A 26,620-nucleotide genomic window follows, 5' to 3' on the forward strand; every position below is an offset into this window, starting at 1 on the left:
TATGAAAAGAACCAATCTTGGGTCTTTAGCGTTTTTAAAATGCAAGCAGTTCATAGGTAATCAAACAACTTTGGTTAAACCGGTTGCCAAACCCTTACATAAGGGAAGGAAAAAAGTCAGAAGCATAAAAACATTCACACATCTCCAAATTTTGAACAATGTTCAGTACTCCATTGTCAAGTCACTATGCTGAGGTCAAGCTGTCCGCATGCCACTGCCTACGATTCAATAACAGCCTTATCAGGTGAAGCAGAGTGCTGATAATGTACCAGAAATATATCAATCTCACATTTTCACATAGAGCATGTCTACTTATTTCAGTGTGTAAGCTCAGAGCCAAACTACAGTGCAATAGTGAGCTACATTAGATCAAAACATGCCTGGGTATGCTTCATCGTCAATTGAACTTTGAACTCGGTTACTTCTGTTCTGTTCCCTCTGCTTGCCAGTTGGCGTTCTTGATTTCGTCTTAGCTGCTTGAGAAAATATAAAACCCTATTTCTTACTCAGATGTACTACGTATGTACAAGTCTGGCATTCACTGATTATGTTAGCCAGTAGGGTACATGTTAGAGAGAATTATAATAAGTTTCTATACAGCAATGATGTAGTGACACCTAAATGCACCAGCGCTGAATCGCTACGCCGTGTCGACTAGGAGATCAGGTTTCCGTAGGGCATTATGCGCTATGTTTCTATGATGGGCATCATGCGGATCTGGAGTTGTGTTACCCTGTGAATTAAGAGTTTCTATGGACATTCACATGATGTGGATTGATTCCGGCACCTTGTTGAAAAAAGGTAAGAAACTGTACGCTTTAAGTTTATAATTAGCGATGCACGTGTTAGTGACACAAATACGTGAAAATCGATTGAGAAAGGAAGACTGGAGTATTGAAAATATTTAAAAGTAAATAGCTTGCGCAAGTTCATTTTCATTCGCAAGCGCTGTTTCCCTTATTCACAAGCGCTGTTTCCCTTATTCGCAAGCGCTGTTTCCCTTATTCGCAAGCGCTGTTTCCCTTATTCGCAAGCATGATGGATTCGATCAAGTTTTGCGAGTCGCAAAACTCGTTTAGTTTGCGGATTAATGCCATTTTCATGATGCGGATAACTTGCGGATTAGCTCAAATTTGCGCATCATGTGCCTCATGAAAACATAGTGATAGTAGAACAATGGTTATGCAACACCTTGTGAAGCAGAGGGAAAGCGAGACCTATGCGCACACAAAGTTCTTTAGCCGAAGTTTTCTAGCCTAAATTCATTAGCCAAAGCTCTCCAGCTGCAGTTCTCTAGCCTAAGTTCTCTAGCCTAAGTTGTCTAGCCTAAGCTCTCCAGCTGCGTATCACAAGGTTTTTGTCTATTATTGCTAATTTTAATTATTGAAATTTTTAAACCTACAAAACCAGCAGACTGATGAATAAATACATAAATACTATGCAAACAGAACAAAATTTTCCTACTTTATATGATCTAGTAATGGTATGACCCTTATAATTATCGATCTCCACTAAATATTTTTCTACACAGAATACTACACCGGCAGCAGGAAAAAGGTCTGCGTGAGAGTACAGCTGAGCAAAAAGTAAATGCAAGATTAACTTCAGGAACTTATGAACTATGAACCTATAACATTCTTGCTTTAACATGGCAGCAATCTGCCTCTCAGAGAGTGAGAGGAAATGCTGTTGTGAGAAATGTTGCTATAGAGACAAAAGCCATGTTCACATACTAGTAGGGAACCACTGAATCAAAGCCTCAGATAGAATTTGGCCTCAAGGCTCGTAAAAATAATCCTATAAGTCAAAATAGAAAACATCGCGTAACCAAAAGACAGGTTGAGAACAGGACAAGCTAAATGACAAAAATGCATGATATATAAACTGGTACCTACCATCAGAATGTCCTCTTCTCATTTTATCAACATTTTCATAAAAAGGCAAGTCTCTTGGGTGCACACATCTCAAGCTATTGTAACGCTGCAAACTCCTACCACTGGCATCTTTTCCATGGAAATAAGCACTCCAACTCGTGTTGTGGTTATATGGGTCAGGCTTAGGCAGCAGCCCATAGCGCTTGTATGCTGATTGGTCGACAGATCCTGAAGCTTTAGTGTGGGGTCTGCGCGAACGCCGAGTTCTAGGCGAGTCGGTGTGGGATTCAATACCGCTGTCAGCATTGGATCCTCTAGTTGAGCCAGACACACTACCTCTACAGACACATAGTACGAGTATCATTTGGCAAAAAGAGAAGATAACTCTAAATGAGCTAGATGACACTCCCACTGCAAGTGTAGGTATTATCGGATATAAGGGAGATAACACTGAGTGAAATAAATATGTGTTATTATTAAACATGCTTGCAGTTTTGATAAGAATTAAAGGGAGGATAACTTTTATGAAACTTCATCCAGCTCGGAACAGCATTAGAGGTACGTTCCGTAAAATTACTGCTTTGACATAGTAATTTAGGAAATAAAACACAGGAGAAAGTAACTTCAGTAACAAGTAGTTACAACCATGGACAAAAAATGATGTTAATGCTTTTAAGATCTGCGAAACCCCTCGAGTGCTGCCAGCATAAACTATCTAACGGGAAGTGTGAAGGGCTACGTACTGGCGTGACCTGCCTCCGAGGTCTCTTGACTTGTGAGAACCAGCCAGGTAAGCATCTGACAGCTTAAAGCAAGTATTTATGGACTTTTGGTTCCCTCTCAGAAACCTATCAAGAGAGTCGGCACTAGACTGTAAGTAGCATCTATCGGAGTTTTCCACACCTGTATAGTAGAGGGCTTCCTGCGAAATAAAATGCACTGGTTATTGTGTATAAGCAAACTTGCTCCTTGTTTTTATTCAAACGCCTTTGGTGAGCGATTGTTGACTAGTTGATCAATCCCTACTCACTATGGTTTAGCGGTCTAGAACACCCGACTTACAAACAACAGATTGGGGTTCAGTTACTTAAAAGGCCACTAGTGGGAACAGGAATGACATCCAATCTTATATTGCTCTCTACAACTGGACTCAGACATGTCTAGCCAAGATCACAGAGTTATTACTAGTACTGTTAAATAATACACACTGCATCTACTAACCAGGCTTCACACTTGATCTTCAAGGAACTGCTCACACACAATTGACCGGCTAAATCTCTCCCTATCTAATATTTCAACCTTTCCGGGTTAATCCAATGAATGATTTCTTCAACACTCACAAACTTTGTGAGACAGCTTTGGCTAAAGCTGCATAAAGCGTTTTTGATAAGCGGTTTTTATAAAAAGACAAGCGCAGAGAGCGCTAGTAGTAACGTGTTAATAGATCGCTACAATCATCCGGCTACGAGCCTTCAGATAAAAACAATATTTTCATTCTTTTTGAAGTTTTGAGCAGAATCACAAAACACAGAAAGTTATCATATGAAGGAAGCATATATATATATGGGGTTTTTCAACCAAACCCAGCATAGTGAAGCAACTGTAAATTTGAGTTGCAAAGCATTAGAATAACACGCGCAAATATGTTTTGTTTCGCTAATTCTTGAAAATTCTAACATCCTAACGAATCTTCTTTGATCAGGAATCTTTAGTCTTTATCTAAAAAAAGCTAGATATACTATTGAAGCTCGTTAAGGTTAGGCAAAGAGCAAAAGATTCAAAATGCTGGAGCCATTATATAATTAATATTTTTAGAATATATATCATATGCTAGAAATCTTTCAATTCAGCATGGAGGAAAATACCTGGTGCCGATAGAAATATACCATGTTGAATGATTCGGTAGAAACTAACGCATTGACAATGATTTTTTTACCAATGGTATTTAGCAGATGACAGGCTCAGTAACTGAAAATGTATAATCACCATGTTGTTTGATTTGGCTGGGAATACTTCACATCGCTGTTAATGACAGCATGCGGGTAACGCAACTCAAATGAATGATGTTCTTCCTCACCGCTTTGTTAAATGCTTTCATGAAACTAAAACCAATAGATCTTTTACGATGTATAAAAGTATTCAAAAATTCCTTTTGCGGCATTATCCAGTGACTGACTGATAATATAAATATAATTAGCCCACTACAGATGACAATAATTTGTAACTATATATAAATCTCAAAGTTTGTGTGTGTGCGTGTGTGTGTAATTCGGTTTGTCCAGCTATAGCTAATAAAATATTAGAATGAAGAATCCGTATCACAGAAAATTTCATTTTGAAATGTCCCGTTTGCCAAGCAAATATCTTACCAATTAAGCTATGCGAGATTGACAGGTTTATTGGGCGATATATGCGGCTATGTGGAAGAAAATATGCATACCGCTCTTCGTATGGCGTAGCATTATTATATGCTGGTTCTCACGGCTCTTATTAGTAAGTTTAGCAACTGGACCAGCTTACTCAAATTAGCCTTTGGCGATGTGTCAGGTTAATGGCAAGTAGCAGGCAACTACATCCCCTGCCACTGTTTATATGAGTTAGTAGTCACGTGGTGCTCGACGGTAGCTCGGAAGGGTTCATGGGCATGCGCCACCGGACGAGCGGCATTGGCCATGTTGTCATTGTGAATCAGAGCTCCGTTCGCGTAGCTCGTGACTCTTGTGCTCTTCGTGTGTTGTGTCACATCTCGAGGATATTTCAGCGCTGTCTGAGTCTTGGTGACTCGTGAGTAAACTATACTGGAGTAGTCTGGCACTACGGTGTTTTTTGGGAAAACGTACAGGTGGAGTAGGAGTGACATAAGGGGAGGTTTGGAGTGTCACCGCTGGCAGTCTGGTACTGCGTAATTTGTGCTTAGAAGCTTACAGTTGATAAGCGGATTTTTAACACCCGTGCATTTAGGTATAAATTTAGATTGACCACATTCAAATATTTGCTTCTGCATCAAACAACAAGAAGTGTGTTAATACTATAGAGAATATCATAATATCTTACTATAAAAGAAACTGCTAGAACGAAGCAACTAGCAACCACTGTAAAGTATCTATGCAGTTGCTGAGATACACACAAGGTCATGTCTAGAACAGCTTGTAACATGGGCAGCTTGCAAATGGGGCTCAAACATATTGCCGATCAATTACCAGCCCGGTCAGGACGATAGGGATTACCTTCAAAAAAGAGAGATACAAAGGAAGCATCTTTATGGGCTGAACAAGCAACTGCATGAGGTCCTTCGAGCTGCCGACGCCTCCACCTTGTAACTTGGACTTGTTGAGAACTCGGTGGAGAAGAGGGGAGTCCCGTGATGCGTTGCTGAGGATTCGTGCAGAACCAGGGAATCTCTCAATGTAGTCTTTATAAAGAGCGAACATGTCTACCTGAAAGCATTGACAACATCACCTGTCACTATTTTAGCTGAAAAAAGTCAAACTTTAAAATATTTGTTATAATAAGAGTTCTGTCTGTCTGTCCAAAGCCACAGTTGGAGGGTGACAAAAAGATTGCACTGTACAGGATGTGAACTCGGGACATCCGGCTTAGTCTGTCTGTCCAGAGCCATGGGTGGAGATTGGGGAAAAAGATTGTGTCGTACGAGATCCGAACTTGTAATAATAATAATAACTTAGGCTAGGTAATTTTTTTCCAAACTCACTGTCTAAGTTCAGTAGTTCGGAATAGGTAGCAAGTAGTAACATCCAGCAGAAAGTAAACAATAAATAAAGAACATTTCATATGCACCTAGCCAATGTATTTAAAGGCCATAAAATAAAGCAAAAACAGTGGTGTGAAATACCCTGGTGTTGTTAGTTAACTTTGATAGAATGTTGCCATAGCAACAGGTATCATTCAGCTTCCATACTGCTATCTTCTTGTTTAGTGACCTGAGAAAGGAGCTGTGGAGCTGGTACATCTCTGAGAGGTGACCTGGGAAGAGCTGGCTGTAAAGAGAAAACATATTTAGTTCATCGGATAAAATTGAGAACACCCCTTCACATCTGCTGCCATGGTAGGATATTAGGCTAAAAGGAACTTACTCAGCGTAAATAAACTGAAACGATACTTTTTTACAAACATAAAACTTATCTTACGTAATAAACATTTAAAATCTGAGAAGAAAAGGAAGCTTCTAGAAATCGAATTGTTTACACATTGCTCTCTAAGATTAGCCTTTGATTAAACATATCATCCGGGTGCTGGTACTGGCAAACGGCTGCAGTGTTGAAATGGGCTAAAGGCAACAAAGTTATAGAGTAATACAACTCAGATAAAACACTCAGACTTTTTTTGATCTGCGTAAATCTAGAGGTCATGGGAAAGTAGATTGTAGCCAAGTACAGTAGATCTAGAGGTCAAGGGAAAGTAGATTGTAGCCATGTACGGTAAATATAGAGGTCATGGGAAAGTAGATTGTAGCCATGTACAGTAAATCTAGAGGTCATGTGAAAGTAGAATGTAGCCATGTACAGTAAAAACTACTCGACTTACGAAAGACTACATATGAAATTTTCAAGTTATGAGATGTCTTTCCAAAAAAATATGGCTCCGACATATGAAAGGTGGTCTGATTGCTATTTTTCCCATTGGTTTCTTTCATATCTGTTGGCTCGTTTGTCTCCCATGAGTACGCTCAACGCTAGCAAAAGTCAGTAAATTACAAGTGTTTCCTTCGTACATTATGTTTTTGTCAACCATTTGCCGCTTTCTCCCACCTCCTCTGAATGTCATCATTCCAACCCCCGCATTTTTCACTTAGTCTAGTCAGCCAACGCCAAAGGTAAATAAACGTACCACTCATAGCGGTTGCTCATTATTCCTATTCATTCCTCTTTTGTTGTGCGCTCTTGCTATTTATTATACAGTAATACAAGTCTAGCATGTACAGTATATGTTGTGCGCTCTTGCTATTTATTATACAGTAATACAAGTCTAGCATGTACAGTATTTGTTGTGCGCTCTTTCTATTTATTATACAGTAATACAAGTCTAGCATGTACAGTATTTGTTGTGCTCTCTCGCTATTTATTATACAGTAATACAAGTCTAGCATGTACAGTATTTGTTGTGCGCTCTTGCTATTTATTATACAGTAATACAAGTCTAGCATGTACAGTATTTGTTGTGCTCTCTTGCTATTTATTATACAGTAATACAAGTCTAGCATGTACAGTATTTGTTGTGCGCTCTTGCTATTTATTATACAGTAATACAAGTCTAGCATGTACAGTATTTGTTGTGCGCTCTTGCTATTTATTATACAGTAATACAAGTCTAGCATGTACAGTATTTGTTGTGCGCTCTTGCTATTTATTATACAGTAATACAAGTCTAGCATGTGCAGTATTTGTTGTGCTCTCTTGCTATTTATTATACAGTAATACAAGTCTAGCATGTACAGTATATGTTGTGCGCTCTTGCTATTTATTATACAGTAATACAAGTCTAGCATGTACAGTATTTGTTGTGCGCTCTTGCTATTTATTATACAGTAATACAAGTCTAGCATGTGCAGTATTCGTTGTGCGCTCTTGCTATTTATTATACAGTAATACAAGTCTAGCATGTACAGTATATGTTGTGCTCTCTTTCTATTTATTATACAGTAATACAAGTCTAGCATGTACAGTATTTGTTGTGCTCTCTTGCTATTTATTATACAGTAATACAAGTCTAGCATGTACAGTATTTGTTGTGCTCTCTTGCTATTTATTATACAGTAATACAAGTCTAGCATGTGCAGTATTTGTTGTGCGCTCTTGCTATTTATTGTACAGTAATACAAGTCTAGCATGTACAGTATTTGTTGTGCGCTCTTTCTATTTATTGTACAGTAATACAAGTCTAGCATGTACAGTATTTGTTGTGCTCTCTTGCTATTTATTATACAGTAATACAAGTCTAGCATGTACAGTATATGTTGTGCGCTCTTGCTATTTATTATACAGTAATACAAGTCTAGCATGTACAGTATATGTTGTGCTCTCTTGCTATTTATTATACAGTAATACAAGTCTAGCATGTACAGTATTTGTTGTGCTCTCTTGCTATTTATTATACAGTAATACAAGTCTAGCATGTGCAGTATTTGTTGTGCGCTCTTGCTATTTATTGTACAGTAATACAAGTCTAGCATGTACAGTATTTGTTGTGCTCTTGCTATTTATTATACAGTAATACAAGTCTAGCATGTACAGTATTTGTTGTGCGCTCTTTCTATTTATTGTACAGTAATACAAGTCTAGCATGTGCAGTATTCGTTGTGCGCTCTTGCTATTTATTATACAGTAATACAAGTCTAGCATGTACAGTATTTGTTGTGCTCTCTTGCTATTTATTATACAGTAATACAAGTCTAGCATGTACAGTATTTGTTGTGTGCTCTTGCTATTTATTATACAGTAATACAAGTCTAGCATGTGCAGTATTCGTTGTGCGCTCTTGCTATTTATTATACAGTAATACAAGTCTAGCATGTACAGTATATGTTGTGCTCTCTTGCTATTTATTATACAGTAATACAAGTCTAGCATGTACAGTATTTGTTGTGCTCTCTTGCTATTTATTATACAGTAATACAAGTCTAGCATGTGCAGTATTTGTTGTGCGCTCTTGCTATTTATTGTACAGTAATACAAGTCTAGCATGTACAGTATTTGTTGTGCGCTCTTGCTATTTATTATACAGTAATACAAGTCTAGCATGTACAGTATTTGTTGTGCGCTCTTGCTATTTATTATACAGTAATACAAGTCTAGCATGTACAGTATTTGTTGTGCGCTCTTGCTATTTATTATACAGTAATACAAGTCTAGCATGTACAGTATTTGTTGTGCGCTCTTGATATTTATTATACAGTAATACAAGTCTAGCATGTACAGTATTTGTTGTGCACTCTTGCTATTTATTATACAGTAATACAAGTCTAGCGTGTACAGTATTTGTTGTGCTCTCTTGCTATTTATTATACAGTAATACAAGTCTAGCATGTGCAGTATTTGTTGTGTGCTCTTGATATTTATTATACAGTAATACAAGTCTAGCATGTACAGTATTTGTTGTGCTCTCTTGCTATTTATTATACAGTAATACAAGTCTAGCGTGTACAGTATTTGTTGTGCTCTCTTGCTATTTATTATACAGTAATACAAGTCTAGCATGTGCAGTATTCGTTGTGCTCTCTTGCTATTTATTATACAGTAATACAAGTCTAGCATGTACAGTATTTGTTGTGCGCTCTTGCTATTTATTATACAGTAATACAAGTCTAGCATGTACAGTATTTGTTGTGCGCTCTTGATATTTATTATACAGTAATACAAGTCTAGCATGTACAGTATTTGTTGTGCTCTCTTGCTATTTATTATACAGTAATACAAGTCTAGCATGTACAGTATTTGTTGTGCGCTCTTGCTATTTATTATACAGTAATACAAGTCTAGCATGTACAGTATTTGTTGTGCTCTCTTGCTATTTATTATACAGTAATACAAGTCTAGCATGTACAGTATTTGTTGTGCGCTCTTGATATTTATTATACAGTAATACAAGTCTAGCATGTACAGTATTTGTTGTGCTCTCTTGCTATTTATTATACAGTAATACAAGTCTAGCATGTACAGTATTTGTTGTGCGCTCTTGCTATTTATTATACAGTAATACAAGTCTAGCATGTGCAGTATTCGTTGTGCTCTCTTGCTATTTATTATACAGTAATACAAGTCTAGCATGTACAGTATTTGTTGTGCGCTCTTGATATTTATTATACAGTAATACAAGTCTAGCATGTACAGTATTTGTTGTGCTCTTGCTATTTATTATACAGTAATACAAGTCTAGCATGTACAGTATTTGTTGTGCGCTCTTGCTATTTATTATACAGTAATACAAGTCTAGCATGTACAGTATTTGTTGTGCGCTCTTGCTATTTATTATACAGTAATACAAGTCTAGCATGTACAGTATTTGTTGTGCTCTTGCTATTTATTATACAGTAATACAAGTCTAGCATGTACAGTATTTGTTGTGCGCTCTTGCTATTTATTATACAGTAATACAAGTCTAGCATGTACAGTATTTGTTGTGCTCTCTTGCTATTTATTATACAGTAATACAAGTCTAGCATGTACAGTATTTGTTGTGCTCTTGCTATTTATTATACAGTAATACAAGTCTAGCATGTACAGTATTTGTTGTGCGCTCTTGCTATTTATTATACAGTAATACAAGTCTAGCATGTACAGTATTCGTTGTGCGCTCTTGCTATTTATTATACAGTAATACAAGTCTAGCATGTACAGTATTTGTTGTGCTCTCTTGCTATTTATTATACAGTAATACAAGTCTAGCATGTGCAGTATTCGTTGTGCTCTCTTGCTATTTATTATACAGTAATACAAGTCTAGCATGTACAGTATTTGTTGTGCTCTCTTGCTATTTATTATACAGTAATACAAGTCTAGCATGTACAGTATTTGTTGTGCGCTCTTGCTATTTATTATACAGTAATACAAGTCTAGCATGTACAGTATTTGTTGTGCGCTCTTTCTATTTATTGTACAGTAATACAAGTCTAGCATGTACAGTATTTGTTGTGCGCTCTTGCTATTTATTATACAGTAATACAAGTCTAGCATGTACAGTATTTGTTGTGCGCTCTTGCTATTTATTATACAGTAATACAGGTCTAGCATGTACAGTATTCGTTGTGCGCTCTTGCTATTTATTATACAGTAATACAAGTCTAGCATGTACAGTATTTGTTGTGCTCTTGCTATTTATTATACAGTAATACAAGTCTAGCATGTACAGTATTTGTTGTGCTCTCTTGCTATTTATTATACAGTAATACAAGTCTAGCATGTACAGTATTTGTTGTGCGCTCTTGCTATTTATTATACAGTAATACAAGTCTAGCATGTACAGTATTTGTTGTGCGCTCTTTCTATTTATTGTACAGTAATACAAGTCTAGCATGTACAGTATTTGTTGTGCGCTCTTGCTATTTATTATACAGTAATACAAGTCTAGCATGTACAGTATTTGTTGTGCTCTCTGGCTATTTATTATACAGTAATACAAGTCTAGCATGTGCAGTATTCGTTGTGCGCTCTTGCTATTTATTATACAGTAATACAAGTCTAGCATGTACAGTATTTGTTGTGCTCTCTTTCTATTTATTGTACAGTAATACAAGTCTAGCATGTGCAGTATTTGTTGTGCGCTCTTGCTATTTATTATACAGTAATACAAGTCTAGCATGTGCAGTATTTGTTGTGCGCTCTTGCTATTTATTATACAGTAATACAAGTCTAGCATGTACAGTATTTGTTGTGCTCTTGCTATTTATTATACAGTAATACAAGTCTAGCATGTACAGTATTTGTTGTGCTCTCTTGCTATTTATTATACAGTAATACAAGTCTAGCGTGTACAGTATTTGTTGTGCTCTCTTGCTATTTATTATACAGTAATACAAGTCTAGCATGTACAGTATTTGTTGTGCGCTCTTTCTATTTATTATACAGTAATACAAGTCTAGCATGTACAGTATATGTTGTGCGCTCTTGCTATTTATTATACAGTAATACAAGTCTAGCGTGTACAGTATTTGTTGTGCGCTCTTGCTATTTATTATACAGTAATACAAGTCTAGCATGTACAGTATTTGTTGTGCTCTCTTGCTATTTATTATACAGTAATACAAGTCTAGCATGTACAGTATTCGTTGTGCGCTCTTGCTATTTATTATACAGTAATACAAGTCTAGCATGTACAGTATTTGTTGTGCTCTCTTGCTATTTATTATACAGTAATACAAGTCTAGCATGTACAGTATTCGTTGTGTGCTCTTTCTATTTATTATACAGTAATACAAGTCTAGCATGTACAGTATTTGTTGTGCGCTCTTGCTATTTATTATACAGTAATACAAGTCTAGCATGTGCAGTATTTGTTGTGCGCTCTTGCTATTTATTATACAGTAATACAAGTCTAGCATGTACAGTATTTGTTGTGCTCTCTTGCTATTTATTATACAGTAATACAAGTCTAGCATGTGCAGTATTTGTTGTGCGCTCTTGCTATTTATTATACAGTAATACAAGTCTAGCATGTACAGTATTTGTTGTGTGCTCTTGCTATTTATTATACAGTAATACAAGTCTAGCATGTGCAGTATTCGTTGTGCGCTCTTGCTATTTATTATACAGTAATACAAGTCTAGCATGTACAGTATTCGTTGTGCTCTCTTGCTATTTATTATACAGTAATACAAGTCTAGCATGTACAGTATTTGTTGTGCTCTCTTGCTATTTATTGTACAGTAATACAAGTCTAGCATGTACAGTATATGTTGTGCTCTCTTGCTATTTATTATACAGTAATACAAGTCTAGCATGTACAGTATATGTTGTGCTCTCTTGCTATTTATTATACAGTAATACAAGTCTAGCATGTACAGTATTTGTTGTGCGCTCTTGCTATTTATTATACAGTAATACAAGTCTAGCATGTACAGTATTTGTTGTGCTCTCTTGCTATTTATTATACAGTAATACAAGTCTAGCATGTGCAGTATTTGTTGTGCGCTCTTGCTATTTATTGTACAGTAATACAAGTCTAGCATGTACAGTATTTGTTGTGCTCTTGCTATTTATTATACAGTAATACAAGTCTAGCATGTACAGTATTTGTTGTGCGCTCTTGCTATTTATTATACAGTAATACAAGTCTAGCATGTACAGTATTTGTTGTGCTCTCTTGCTATTTATTATACAGTAATACAAGTCTAGCATGTACAGTATTTGTTGTGCGCTCTTTCTATTTATTGTACAGTAATACAAGTCTAGCATGTGCAGTATTTGTTGTGCGCTCTTGCTATTTATTATACAGTAATACAAGTCTAGCATGTACAGTATTTGTTGTGCTCTTGCTATTTATTATACAGTAATACAAGTCTAGCATGTACAGTATTTGTTGTGCGCTCTTTCTATTTATTGTACAGTAATACAAGTCTAGCATGTACAGTATTTGTTGTGCGCTCTTGCTATTTATTATACAGTAATACAAGTCTAGCATGTACAGTATTTGTTGTGCGCTCTTGCTATTTATTATACAGTAATACAAGTCTAGCATGTACAGTATTTGTTGTGCTCTCTTGCTATTTATTATACAGTAATACAAGTCTAACATGTGCAGTATTTGTTGTGCGCTCTTGCTATTTATTATACAGTAATACAAGTCTAGCATGTACAGTATTTGTTGTGCGCTCTTGCTATTTATTATACAGTAATACAAGTCTAGCATGTACAGTATTTGTTGTGCGCTCTTGCTATTTATTATACAGTAATACAAGTCTAGCATGTGCAGTATTCGTTGTGCGCTCTTGCTATTTATTATACAGTAATACAAGTCTAGCATGTACAGTATATGTTGTGCTCTCTTGCTATTTATTATACAGTAATACAAGTCTAGCATGTACAGTATTTGTTGTGCGCTCTTGCTATTTATTATACAGTAATACAAGTCTAGCATGTACAGTATTTGTTGTGCTCTCTTGCTATTTATTATACAGTAATACAAGTCTAGCATGTACAGTATTTGTTGTGCTCTCTTGCTATTTATTATACAGTAATACAAGTCTAGCATGTACAGTATTTGTTGTGCTCTCTTGCTATTTATTATACAGTAATACAAGTCTAGCATGTACAGTATTTGTTGTGCGCTCTTTCTATTTATTGTACAGTAATACAAGTCTAGCATGTACAGTATTCGTTGTGCTCTCTTGCTATTTATTATACAGTAATACAAGTCTAGCATGTACAGTATTTGTTGTGCTCTCTTGCTATTTATTATACAGTAATACAAGTCTAGCATGTGCAGTATTTGTTGTGCGCTCTTGCTATTTATTATACAGTAATACAAGTCTAGCATGTACAGTATTTGTTGTGCGCTCTTGCTATTTATTATACAGTAATACAAGTCTAGCATGTACAGTATTTGTTGTGCGCTCTTGCTATTTATTATACAGTAATACAAGTCTAGCATGTACAGTATTTGTTGTGCGCTCTTGATATTTATTATACAGTAATACAAGTCTAGCATGTACAGTATTTGTTGTGCTCTCTTGCTATTTATTATACAGTAATACAAGTCTAGCATGTACAGTATTTGTTGTGCTCTCTTGCTATTTATTATACAGTAATACAAGTCTAGCATGTACAGTATTTGTTGTGCGCTTTTTCTATTTATTATACAGTAATACAAGTCTAGCATGTACAGTATTTGTTGTGCGCTCTTGCTATTTATTATACAGTAATACAAGTCTAGCATGTACAGTATTTGTTGTGCGCTCTCGCTATTTATTATACAGTAATACAAGTCTAGCATGTACAGTATTTGTTGTGCGCTCTTTCTATTTATTGTACAGTAATACAAGTCTAGCATGTACAGTATTTGTTGTGCGCTCTTGCTATTTATTATACAGTAATACAAGTCTAGCATGTGCAGTATTTGTTGTGCTCTCTTGCTATTTATTATACAGTAATACAAGTCTAGCATGTACAGTATTTGTTGTGCTCTCTTGCTATTTATTATACAGTAATACAAGTCTAGCATGTACAGTATTTGTTGTGCTCTTGCTATTTATTATACAGTAATACAAGTCTAGCATGTACAGTATTTGTTGTGCGCTCTTGATATTTATTATACAGTAATACAAGTCTAGCGTGTACAGTATTTGTTGTGCGCTCTTGCTATTTATTATACAGTAATACAAGTCTAGCGTGTACAGTATTTGTTGTGCGCTCTTGCTATTTATTATACAGTAATACAAGTCTAGCATGTACAGTATTTGTTGTGCTCTCTTTCTATTTATTATACAGTAATACAAGTCTAGCATGTACAGTATTTGTTGTGCGCTCTTGCTATTTATTATACAGTAATACAAGTCTAGCATGTACAGTATTTGTTGTGCGCTCTTGCTATTTATTATACAGTAATACAAGTCTAGCATGTACAGTATTTGTTGTGCTCTCTTTCTATTTATTATACAGTAATACAAGTCTAGCATGTACAGTATTTGTTGTGCTCTCTTGCTATTTATTATACAGTAATACAAGTCTAGCATGTACAGTATTTGTTGTGCGCTCTTGCTATTTATTATACAGTAATACAAGTCTAGCATGTACAGTATTTGTTGTGCGCTCTTGCTATTTATTATACAGTAATACAAGTCTAGCATGTACAGTATTTGTTGTGCGCTCTTTCTATTTATTATACAGTAATACAAGTCTAGCATGTACAGTATTTGTTGTGCTCTCTTGCTATTTATTATACAGTAATACAAGTCTAGCATGTACAGTATTTGTTGTGTGCTCTTGCTATTTATTATACAGTAATACAGGTCTAGCATGTACAGTATTTGTTGTGCGCTCTTGCTATTTATTATACAGTAATACAAGTCTAGCATGTACAGTATTTGTTGTGTGCTCTTGCTATTTATTATACAGTAATACAAGTCTAGCATGTACAGTATTTGTTGCATGTTTTAACCATTATTTCCAATTTAAACAAATATTATGTTGATTTTTGAGTGAGCTTGGAATGAATTAGGGATTTATATAGCAAAATTTGGTCCCAATCACAACATTTTCTATTTATGAAATGGCTTTTGGAATGAATTAATTTGCAAGCAGAGCTTCTGCTGTAGTTGAAGCAGCATTTAATTTTTACTTTATGCAGTCAGGGAAAAACAACTCCGAATAAAGCCATGCCAGCTTTGATTAAAAAAGCATGATGTAATCCTACAAAGGTTAACAAGTAAATCTTTCACTAAGCAGATACATGTGTAGGCCAAGTGAACAAGACTTACAGGGCATCCCTGTGAGTGAGAGCACCTGTCGAATACAGCAGCCTGCCATAGTTCTGTGTCAGCTGCCAAAGGTCACCGCAGTACTTTCTCTCAGACTTGGCCAGTTCTTTCAGCAGCCTCAACTTCTCCGCTACAAGGTAGAAAGAAAACTCAGGTCATGTGCGGACCGTTACAGAGACAAGGAAAGTGTTCATTTAGATAGCTCGAGGCTTGGCAAGTTGGTAAAAAGTTTCAAGTTCTCGAAAGCTTTCATGTAAGCCACAAGCCACCTCATCTGCATCTGCAACAATCGCTAGCGATTAATCTTCCCTGGCTTAAAGGAATTGTTCATCCATATTCTTCATTATAATTTACATCTTTATTCATATTATAGCATGAACATTATAATTCATAAGTATTTTGGTACACTACTACATTATAAGTAAATTACACATAAAAATTCTTCGTTATCATTAGCTAGTCAATATTGAACTTATTAGCCAATATTAAAAATTAACAGATGGCATCACAAATCTCTTCTTTCACACCTAAATTAGTTATTCCATGATTTAGCTACAAAAGTTTCATACCGGAGCAGTTAATATAATATTCCTTTTCGACTAATCAGGTTAGCTAGTAGTCATATAGTACTACATACTTGGTATAACTAGTAATCACACAGTACTACTTGGTGTGGTTAGTAGTCATATAGTACTACTTGGTGTGGTTAGTAGTTATACAGTACTATAGGATGTAGTTCGTAGTCATACAGTACTATATGATGTAGTTAGTAGTCATACAGTACTATATGATGTAATTAGTAGTTATACAGTACTATATGATGTAGTTAGTAGTTATACAGTACTATATGATGTAGTTAGTAGTTATACAGTACTATATGATGTAGTTAGTAGTCATACAGTACTATATGATGTTGTTAGTAGTTATACAGTACTATATGATGTAGTTAGTAGTTATACAGTACTATATGATGTAATTAGTAGTTATACAGTACTATATGATGTAGTTAGTAGTCATACAGTACTATATGATGTAGTTAGTAGTCATACAGTACTATATGATGTAGTTAGTAGTCATACAGTACTATATGATGTAGTTAGTAGTCATACAGTACTATATGATGTAGTTAGTAGTCATACAGTACTATATGATGTAGTTAGTAGTTATACAGTACTATATGATGTAGTTAGTAGTTATACAGTACTATATGATGTAGTTAGTAGTTATACAGTATTACTTGAAGTTCTACCACACTACATGGTTAGGCTACTAGTCAAGGCTTTTTCATTCAAGGTTGACCTTTCACCTGATCTCGTCAGGGATAAATGTGTCTAAGGCAAGTATTTGGAACTGAGGCTTAGATGTGGCAACAAGTTTAACTTCCCCAGCTACTTCTTATAACAAATGTTTAGTTTGTCTCTGTATTCGCAACTTGCATGTGTTTTTTTAAATAAAAGAGTCTCTCCAGTTTTCTTCTAAGATGTTTAGGAAACAATTTTTATCGCTAGCAACAGCTAGCATATACTTGTAGTATTGAATAAACCATGGTAGAGTACATTCCTTTTGCTATTGCTTCACATTCATCTGGAGTAACTTGAATCAAATGCCTGTAGAAGTGATCAACGATGGCAATACAACCCAAAGGAGTTTCAAAAGCAATCAGACCTCATGACTGGTAGAACCCAGTCTAAGGTTCGAACACAAAATAGATTCCCCAATGAATCATCCTCTAAAATACTTAAATTTTTCCGCTCATCAGTGCCGGTCATTAACATTTGCTTTCTTTTCAGACTTGAGAACTGAACAAGACTTACACTTACACCAACATAAGATGCATAAGAGTAAATACGTGAAGTCTCTGTGAGCACAAATAGCTCTAACTGTTACCTTGTTCCATCATATAGAGGGTTTCCTTGCTAATCCCTCCATCTCCTTGTCGCAAGTCAAACATGGACTGCTGCAAAAATGTGAAGGTGTAGAAGGATATGTGAGATTCTATAGTGTATATATATATACATGTATGTATATATATATATATATACATGTATATATATACATGTGTATATATATATATATATATATATATATATATATATACAGTAAAAACTGAGAATTGATAGCATGCTCCCAACAAAAAAACAACATGTTGCAATATCTGCATATTTAAAAAATTCTACATAATCTGAAAACCACACTTGAGCACATTAAACAGAAGACAAGAATTATGTTCTTCTTGCAGGTATGCTAAGAGTTGTATTTTTGGGAACGTGTAAATACATCATCGAGTACATTTTAGGTATGTACACCAACAAAAAATAGTAAATCATTTGCCAACTTCCTGGTTGTGTGGGAAAGGTTTGTATTGACTTTTAGCTAAAGGTTTTTTTTTGCCCATATAATTGTTTTACTCTATGGAAATTATTTTTTCAGTATAGAGTTCTTCTTAGTAAGCATTTTAATAATACTAACTGCATAGAGAGGGGGAAAGAGGAGTAAAAGAGGGAGAGAAAGTGGGAAAGAGAGAGAAAGAAGGAGAGAGAGGAAGAGAGGGGGAGAGAGAGAAAGAGGGAGAGAGAAAAACAAAGAGGAAAAGATGGAGAGAGAAAGAGAGAGATGGAAATAGGAAGAGAGAGAGATGGAAACATGGAGAGAGAAGGGGGAGAGAGAGAGAAAAAAATATGGAGAGAAAGAGATGGAGAGAGGAAGAGATGGAGAGAGAAAGAGAGAGATAGAAAGAGAGAGATGGAGAAAGATCAAACAATCACTCACGGTACGAGGGGTAGGGAGAGAAAGCCTGTTTCTAGCTGCATTCTCTGAACTTTTTGTACTCCTTAGATTAGGAGCGGCTGCGTGTTTTGAAGGAGGAGCGGCCCGATATTGTTGAGCAGCTACTGATGACCAAGACGCCTCTGAACCAGTGTATTGAGAGCTGGCAGATTCCTTCTCTACTCCAGCTAAAGCACATGGATTAAAGTGAATAACCACACAAAAACTTCACGAGGCCAATCTTACCAACAGTACAGGAAGCGCTTACGGTTTGGAGAAGGAAGGCTAGCAATGTACGAGTTAATCCGAGGCACGGAAGAGCTCCAACCTTCTCCGGAAAGAGAGTTTGGAAAACCACACTTGTACTGGTGAAGCATATCACTGACATCTGCAACTGAGCTACTACAGTGACTTGTAGCAGATGTTACAGCCGATGTGGATGTCTCATTGCACATCTGGAAATAATTACAGGAACAGCTAAACAGATGTTCGTACAGATGTGACACAAAGTTTTGTATATTATATTAAATGCAAAATGGAGGCTGGTTAAAACTCCAAAAAATTAAAAAGCTGGACACAGACACAAAATTGTTTGGAGTTATGAATGAAACATTGTACTTTATTACTTCTGCCAAAAACCCCTTTTGATTCAGACAAAATATTAATGATTGCGAATCAGAGGGGCAGAGAAAAACAAGGATGTATTTATTGTTTGCTATTGGAAATACACTGCATATAAGATTGCAACTTGCGTTACACTTGTGAGTTCTCCAGGTTGTTCTCATATAAACGTTCAGTATGAAGGTTGATAAAACAAGGCTACTAACTGCAGCTTATTATTACGATAAACCAAGGACAAGAGGGAAAAAGAGAGAGGGGGAGAGATAGAGAGTGTTAGAGAGAGAGAGAAAAAGAGAGAGAGATATACAGGGAGAGAGAAAGGGAGAGAGAGAAAGGGAGAGAGAAAGGCAGGTAGAGAAAGAGAGAGGGGGAGAGATAGAGCAAAAGAGAGAGTAGAAAAAGAGGGAACAAAAGAGAGGGAGATAGAGAGAGATAGAGAGATGGAGTGAAACCAACAAGTCCTTAGAATTTGTCATACATCATAAAGTTGCATCCAATCCCCATCTAATACAGACCTATCGGCTAGAACGGGAAGACAGATCTACTTATGGTGATCCCACTGAACTACCATAATAATTCATATATAGCAATCGCTCACTAAATACATATACTAAACAGTTGAACAACTTGGAAATACCTACAGTCTATTAGAATTGTCCTCACCTCCTTTGGGTTTCTTATATATGGTTGGTGCCTTGGCTGGGATCTAGAGGATGAATCTAATTGGTTCTTTATTGAATCGAACTCACTCTGCAATAGTAACTGGTGAAATTATTAATATAACAGGAACTTGGTATGATCCGATCTTTTAAATACACAACTTTTGTGCTCATTGAGATACCATAATAATGTTACAGTACTATAGTGAAACTGACTCTCAATTTGAGTTGCAAGAGATTGACTGTATAACGAAGATGAGAATAAAGAATTTACAAACCAGACCATTGTAAGAGATAGACCTTTACAAATGTGTACCTGGAGACACGTGATCATATGTAAAACATTTTTCAACCCTGATGAAACATCTTTGTCTGGAGCAAGCTTCAAAGCCTTGTTGGCCTCTTGATGCGACTCTGTTTTAATCTGTCCTTGTTTGCTTGCAACAACCTGCTGCTGTATGTCACTCTCTGCATATTGTACATCGTTGTTACACATAGTAGCTTTATTGGAACCATCATCCGGTAGGTCTCGCCTTGTCTTACTACCATTATTTAAAACATTGTCAGTTGGTACAGCAGTTGTCTGATCTTTCATAAAAAGAGACAACTCCGAATTTTGGTTTGTTGCAATTCTGTGTTGCCCTGACTCACTTACAAGATCCTTATCAGCCTTTCCTGTTGCAGTTGTCTGCTGAGGCTGGGAATTTATGTTGATTTTATCAAGATCTTCCAGAAGCTGAGTGCGGTAATCTTCATATGCCTGTTGATAGAATTCAATAAAATACATATTATGATGAAATGAAATAAAAATTATAATATTACATAAACCCTCAGTACATAAGATTGGAGTGCAAGAACACACGCGCTGTTACTTGATTACATAACACAAGTGCTCACTATGGTATAATGTCTATCGGATTCAGAGGAACAAGATAAGTAAAACCAATATCAGCGGGAAGTTTGCACCTCTTTTTCATTCGAATGATTGAACAAGTTGTCGTAAGCCCCCTGGCGACATCATTAACAAGTCGCTGAGATTAGAATGAATTTGAGAGCTGAACCGTAATTAAATACTTGTGGTTGATGTTTTGATTTCTTTACACATGCTAGTGACTTTAAAAATTTAGAAATCTAACATTTAACTTAGAAGTAAAATTCAATATAGTAATTTCAAAAGTTTTTAAACTTTTAGTTCTTCTGTATTCGAGTAGACAAATAGTTTATGTCCAGTTTAAAGAATTTACATAAACAAACCCTAAACAAACTTTCATCGCTGGGTGGAGGCAATTTCAAATTATCAGGAAAATTAACATGACTTCTTTTTTAGTTTTCTAGTCAGTTTACAAAATAATAGAATAGCATTGAGCATTGAATAAAGATATATTGAGCTGCATACGATGAAATGCAGTCCAAGTAAGCTTTTACAAAATAGAGAAATTTTGATAACTAAATAGACAATTAGATAGACATCTGTATGCGCATGAAGCCTTGTTGATGTTATTGTCTCTTTAGAGCAATTTTACCTGATAATATAATGTAACATTTATGAACTGCATTACTGTTCAACAAATAACAAATGCAAGATGTTTGTTGAAGAAAAGAACTAAAAAGTGACTGGTCAGATGCAGCCAAAGGCAATCATTCTCGCACATATTACTACAGCATACCTACCCTTACAGCATACTTACCCTTACAGCATACTTACCCTTTACAGCATACTTACCCTTACAGCATACTTACCCTTATAGCACACTTACCCTTACAGCATACTTACCCCCTAACTTCTTTGTAATAAACGATAACATATTATCTAAAATTGTTTGATTACATTGAACTATTACGAAAGACTTACATTTAGTTTGCAATCTGTAAGAAAGCCACCTTTCAGGTATTTTTTCTGGAATCGTCCACAGACTTTGGACAGATATAGCACAGGAGCAACTTGGGGCTGGATGCCCTCCCTAACACCATAAATGGTCTTTATATGACTCGAACCACTGACCTACTGAATCCAAGTCCGGAGGCGCTCTAACCACTGAACAATGTCTGCTCCCTGAACGACTACATTATTGTACAAGTACTTTACCTGCAGCAGTTTATTCATCCTGAGCTGGGAAGGAGTCTGTTCAAAGTCACTGAGGGAGGAAGAATCGTTGCTCTCTGTTTGTCTCTTTACCTTTTCACCGGCTTTGCTGGGATCATATTTCCACTTCAGCATGTCGTAGCTGTATTCGTCGCATACTGACAGCTCTCAACATTGCGTGAGAAGCTGAGAGGATATAATGAGTCAGCAGAGGTAGCAGAGGCGGCAGCCGAGTTGATAGAGAGATAAAGAGATGATAAGGGAGTAACTAACTGTTCAGAGCAAGAATAGCTTAAGCAGCACACACACTAGACATCTGGATGTTCCTTATAATCAGAGATGATAATCCGCTCAATGTCTATTACTCAAATACATTGCCATGGTGCTTATTAAAGATGAACATACACAGAGTTTTAGTAGATTTTATCAGAAAGTATCGATATTTTTCAATCATTTGCGATTGTTTTTTGTGTTTGAGGTGATCTGACCGTCAGGATGTTTCAAGATTAAAATCAATAAAACTCGATCGCGGTTAAAATAATCAGAAAAAACTACGTTCGGAATGATGTCACTAGTTGATATCATCGTTATAGTTAATACGCGTCCCTATTCTGTCAGTCTCTTTGCAATTATAAAAGTAATAATCGCACTTTCGCTTGATCTGAGCATTTTAACCACGATCAAGTTTTGTTGGTGTTAATCTCGAAATATGCTGGCAGTCAAATCACCTCAAGCATCAAAAACAATATCAAATAATAGAAAAATACTGATACTTTCTGATAAAATTTACTAGTTTTGTACAAGTTTATCTTTAATATATTGTATTGAAAGTCATATAAGTCCACTTTTCGATCTGCAAGCAAAGCAAAGGATCGGTGGTTTCAAGTACATCTATTTTACTCCTGTAGGCAATTTCACGATTTTTATAAACTTTTCAAATGATATAATTTTTAAACGAGATGTTTTTATTCTAGAAACACAACAGAGTTTGCTAAGTGAGAAAAAAAATCATCTTGCATTAGAAAAGGTGATCAAAAAATATTGATATTTGTATAGAAATAAGGTTTGTCAACGCCTGCATGTCAATCTTTATCCCTTATTAGGATATGGTAAACGGAAAAAGGTGATGAAAAGAATACAAACACTAATAATACTTTATTCAACAACAAGGATCGGCTACTAGATAAATTCAATATTGGTGCCATTTTAATAACTTATACGAAAGGTCAGATAGTTTATGGCGAAACTAACTTATAACTTGACCAAGCATAAGCTCTGTGGTCCTTTACCGATATCATGATAACTAGCACTGAAATATATCTTTGGCACATTTTTTAAGTTTTGTAGACTTTAGTTTTAATGTTTAGCAAAATTACGCATTCGTATGGGAAACTCTGAGATGTTGCAAAACGTTTGGTTACTTAGCATGAAGTAAGGCATCTTTGTCACTAGCATGATGTAGCCGTTTCTCTCTTGTACATATATGCATGTTGAATCCAGTTTTTATACTAGTTCTGAGTTACTTATATTTTAGTCTTCTGAATCGGGCAAACCTGCCAGTCAACTAACATGGCACTACTCCTGTTAGGATCTTTTTACTTCATGTTACATGAATAAGCAAAATTTAATCATCAATAGTAGACTGACACACTATTCAGTACTCCACGATGACCATAACCTGCTACTAGGTGTCATGTAAACTTGTCATATCAATGACAAATCACTTCATAGAGCAGCATTCACTGCGATACTGTCATGAGAAGATGAGAAATAAACGGACGAGTATAACTGGAGTGGCTCAGAACCTGGTCACTTGACGGGAGAATTTTCTGTTTTTGTCACATGTCTTGCACACGCCCAGTTGCAGTTAATCATGATTAATATTAGACACTGGCCACAATGCTATATTCTATCACAGCAATATTGCAATAACCCACTACTAATAACCCAATACTGTTAAGAAATAAAAGATAAGATATGATGCAAAAATGCGCATAAATAGTTGCAGAATCTTGCATAAGATTATTGTACACAGAGAGGTATTTGGAAAATGTATAGAAAAATAGAGAAATGTATAAAAAAATATAAATCTCGAAAAAAATTGGTAAGATTTGGCATGAGATATTAAATATTAGACAAAAACAGAAAAATCCCCCGTCACATGACCAGGTTCTGAGCCACCCCAGTTATACTCGTCCGAAATAAACAAATGTAATAGCAGTCACAAATATAGTGGTAGCACTCATTAGAGTGCTACCACTATATCTCCCATGAGTGCTACACTATTGTGTATCACTCATTAAAGTTCTACACAACAGAAATAGCTAAATTGTGAGATACCTATCAACCTAAAGACATAAAATTTGTTTCAAAACCAGCATACTTTTAGCCAAGCACTATGAAGAGGCTAAAATTTTGCATTTGATACACTAGCCATGTGTTGGAATTAAAAATATGTAATCAAATTTTTATAATGATGCAGTGCTTCTCACAGTGGTGGAGAGTTAAAAATTCTCAACCACTGTGAAAAGCACTGCATCATGAAAATGTTACCACTGGAGAAATATATTTAAAAACTAATTTTTAAATGTGGCAGCTTTTAAAATGGGTGTATTCCTGAAGAGAGGTCGCTTACACCGCAAAATGATTGTCATTCAGTATAAACTCCAATAACCCATCAACATAGTAGTGAAATATTTGAAATTTTGATGACAATCAGGTAAACAAATTCTAAGAATAATCGATGTATAGCATATTTTTGATGACAATCAGCTAAACAAATTCTAAGAATAATCGATGTATAGCATGTTTTTGATGGCCACAGTTCCATAGCATGTGATGCGGAAAGAAGGGACAAAGTCAACATTGATTTGACAATAATTCAAACAATTAAAAAAGCAAGCTATTAGCCTACAACCATGTTAGATATACAAATATCTATATATATATTTCTCAAAGTCCGTATGTCGTCTGTCGTCATCGTATGTCTGCATTCCGGCTATAGCTATTACCTATTAGAATAGCCGTAGCTGGACAACAATGCAGACGCAACATCATGGTTTACGCTCATTAGCCTAGCTTACTGGAATTTTCCATTGGCAATGGCCTGCCACTTGCTAGAGAGTTGCCTGCCAGCAAGTGGTAGGCAAATCTCATCACTTCTCATTGTTTATAAGCTGATTTTTAATACCGGGGCAACGCTAGCCTGTCTTGACAAACTGTTGTTTTTGCAGAGTTTTCCCCTGTTGAGCGAAGCGAGCAAAACAACAGCTTGTCACAATACGCACTGCACCTGATGCATCAGCTGCACTGAAAGGGAGTTGTTCTTTTCTGTCTATGCAGCTTGGCTGTGATGTTATGTTGGTCACTCCATTGGTAATCATAATGGATTTAACCCAAAGATTTATGTAGAAAAAATAAGATAAAAACGTTAACATTAACATAATTATCTTTAAACTGCAATTAAAGTTGCAAAAAGTCATACTGTAATGGCCTGATCTGGCTAATGTTGAACTTCTGTAGCAGAGGCCATGGTAACTGAATTTTGGTATCCATATAACTTATCTATTTATAATCTAATTAGCTGAAAACAATGAATGAGCCAGCTATGAAACTGAATTTACTTTAGAACAAATAAAACTGACTGATACAAAAATACAAATAAAACTGACTGAGGGCACAAATAACAACATGTTTAGTTGCTGTTGTTGCCTAAGTTCTTAAGTTCTACTAAAGTTTACCGCAGAGACTGGTCTCTGGTTAAAAGTTTATAACTTATTTTTTTCTACATAAATTTTTGGGCTAAATCCATTATGATTACCAATGGAGCGAACGACATAATATCGCAGCCAAGCCGCATAGACGGGGGAGAACAACTCCCTTTCTGTGCAGCTGATGCATCAGGTGTAGTGCGTATTGTGACGAGCTGTTGTTGTGCTCGCTCCGCTTGACGGGGGACAACTCCGCAAAAACAACAGTTTGTTAAGACAGGCTAGGGCAACACCGGAAGGCACAGCTAGTACATATATAATTGTATAAATTTCACTGCTTGTCATTTGTGTGTCTGTAGTTCGTGTGTCCAGTTACAGCAGCAAGGTTTTAGTTATGAATAATCCACATCGCAGTGGATTTGAAATAAGAACCACCAGGTCTGCAGGCAGACGTTCTATCCACTGGACCAGCTCGACTACACTGCTATCCAAAAGAATAATTGTGGTCATATTCATTAAATCAGTTAAAATACGCATGCTGAAAGCATTTGGGACCATACTATTGGTTACTACTAGCACATTGAAGACCATGATTGTGCGAGAGATAATTACACGTAACGATTATTAAGCTGGCTTCAGACGTGGTTCTTATTATAGTAAAGATTTAGAAAAGCTCAAGTTACTTATGTTCATTGAGTAATTATTTTATTACTTATGCAGCGCCAGGCATTCAACTAGTAAATTCATACAATAAACATTGCTGGACTAGCTTATGGCTTATCAGACGCTGCAAAATTTGAGGTTATTCACAAGAACCATTCCAGCTGAAAGATCTTGCAGCAGGTTCCCAGCCATTGGAAAAGGAAGCAAACCAATCTAGATCATTATCTCCTAGTAAAGCAATACATACAATTTACTTTCTGATTATATTGCTTGTGCTCTATAGCTGGCATCCTCTAAATTTCTAAAAGCTAGACCAA

General features: G+C 36.0%; 1 protein-coding gene across 1 annotated transcript; it reads right to left on the reverse strand.

Moving 5' to 3' along the window:
• Positions 1-369: 369 nt before the first annotated feature.
• On the reverse strand, positions 370-19,022 carry LOC137397584 (uncharacterized). The gene is made up of 9 exons (XM_068083877.1): positions 18,836-19,022; positions 18,571-18,755; positions 17,689-17,758; positions 15,802-15,931; positions 5,728-5,872; positions 5,102-5,311; positions 2,618-2,796; positions 1,896-2,212; positions 370-473 (listed from the first exon to the last, which is right to left on the reverse strand). The coding sequence occupies exons 1-9, from the start codon at positions 19,020-19,022 to the stop codon at positions 370-372; spliced, it is 1,527 nt and encodes a 508-aa protein (XP_067939978.1).
• Positions 19,023-26,620: the final 7,598 nt, after the last annotated feature.

Source organism: Watersipora subatra, chromosome 5 (genome assembly GCF_963576615.1).
Source record: "Watersipora subatra chromosome 5, tzWatSuba1.1, whole genome shotgun sequence".
NCBI lineage: Eukaryota > Metazoa > Bryozoa > Gymnolaemata > Cheilostomatida > Watersiporidae > Watersipora > Watersipora subatra.

What these genes read in the sequence shown, in the direction of transcription:
- LOC137397584 (XM_068083877.1), bottom strand. Translation starts at nt 19,022, where the DNA reads ATGTGCAATGAGACATCCACATCGGCTGTAACATCTGCTACAAGTCAC. An exon ending in TAGCCTTCCTTCTCCAAACC is followed by an intron (nt 18,756 to 18,835) that starts GTAAGCGCTTCC and finishes CATGTGCTTTAG; the next exon opens with CTGGAGTAGAGAAGGAATCT. An exon ending in CTCTCCCTACCCCTCGTACC is followed by an intron (nt 17,759 to 18,570) that starts GTGAGTGATTGT and finishes ACATTTTTGCAG; the next exon opens with CAGTCCATGTTTGACTTGCG.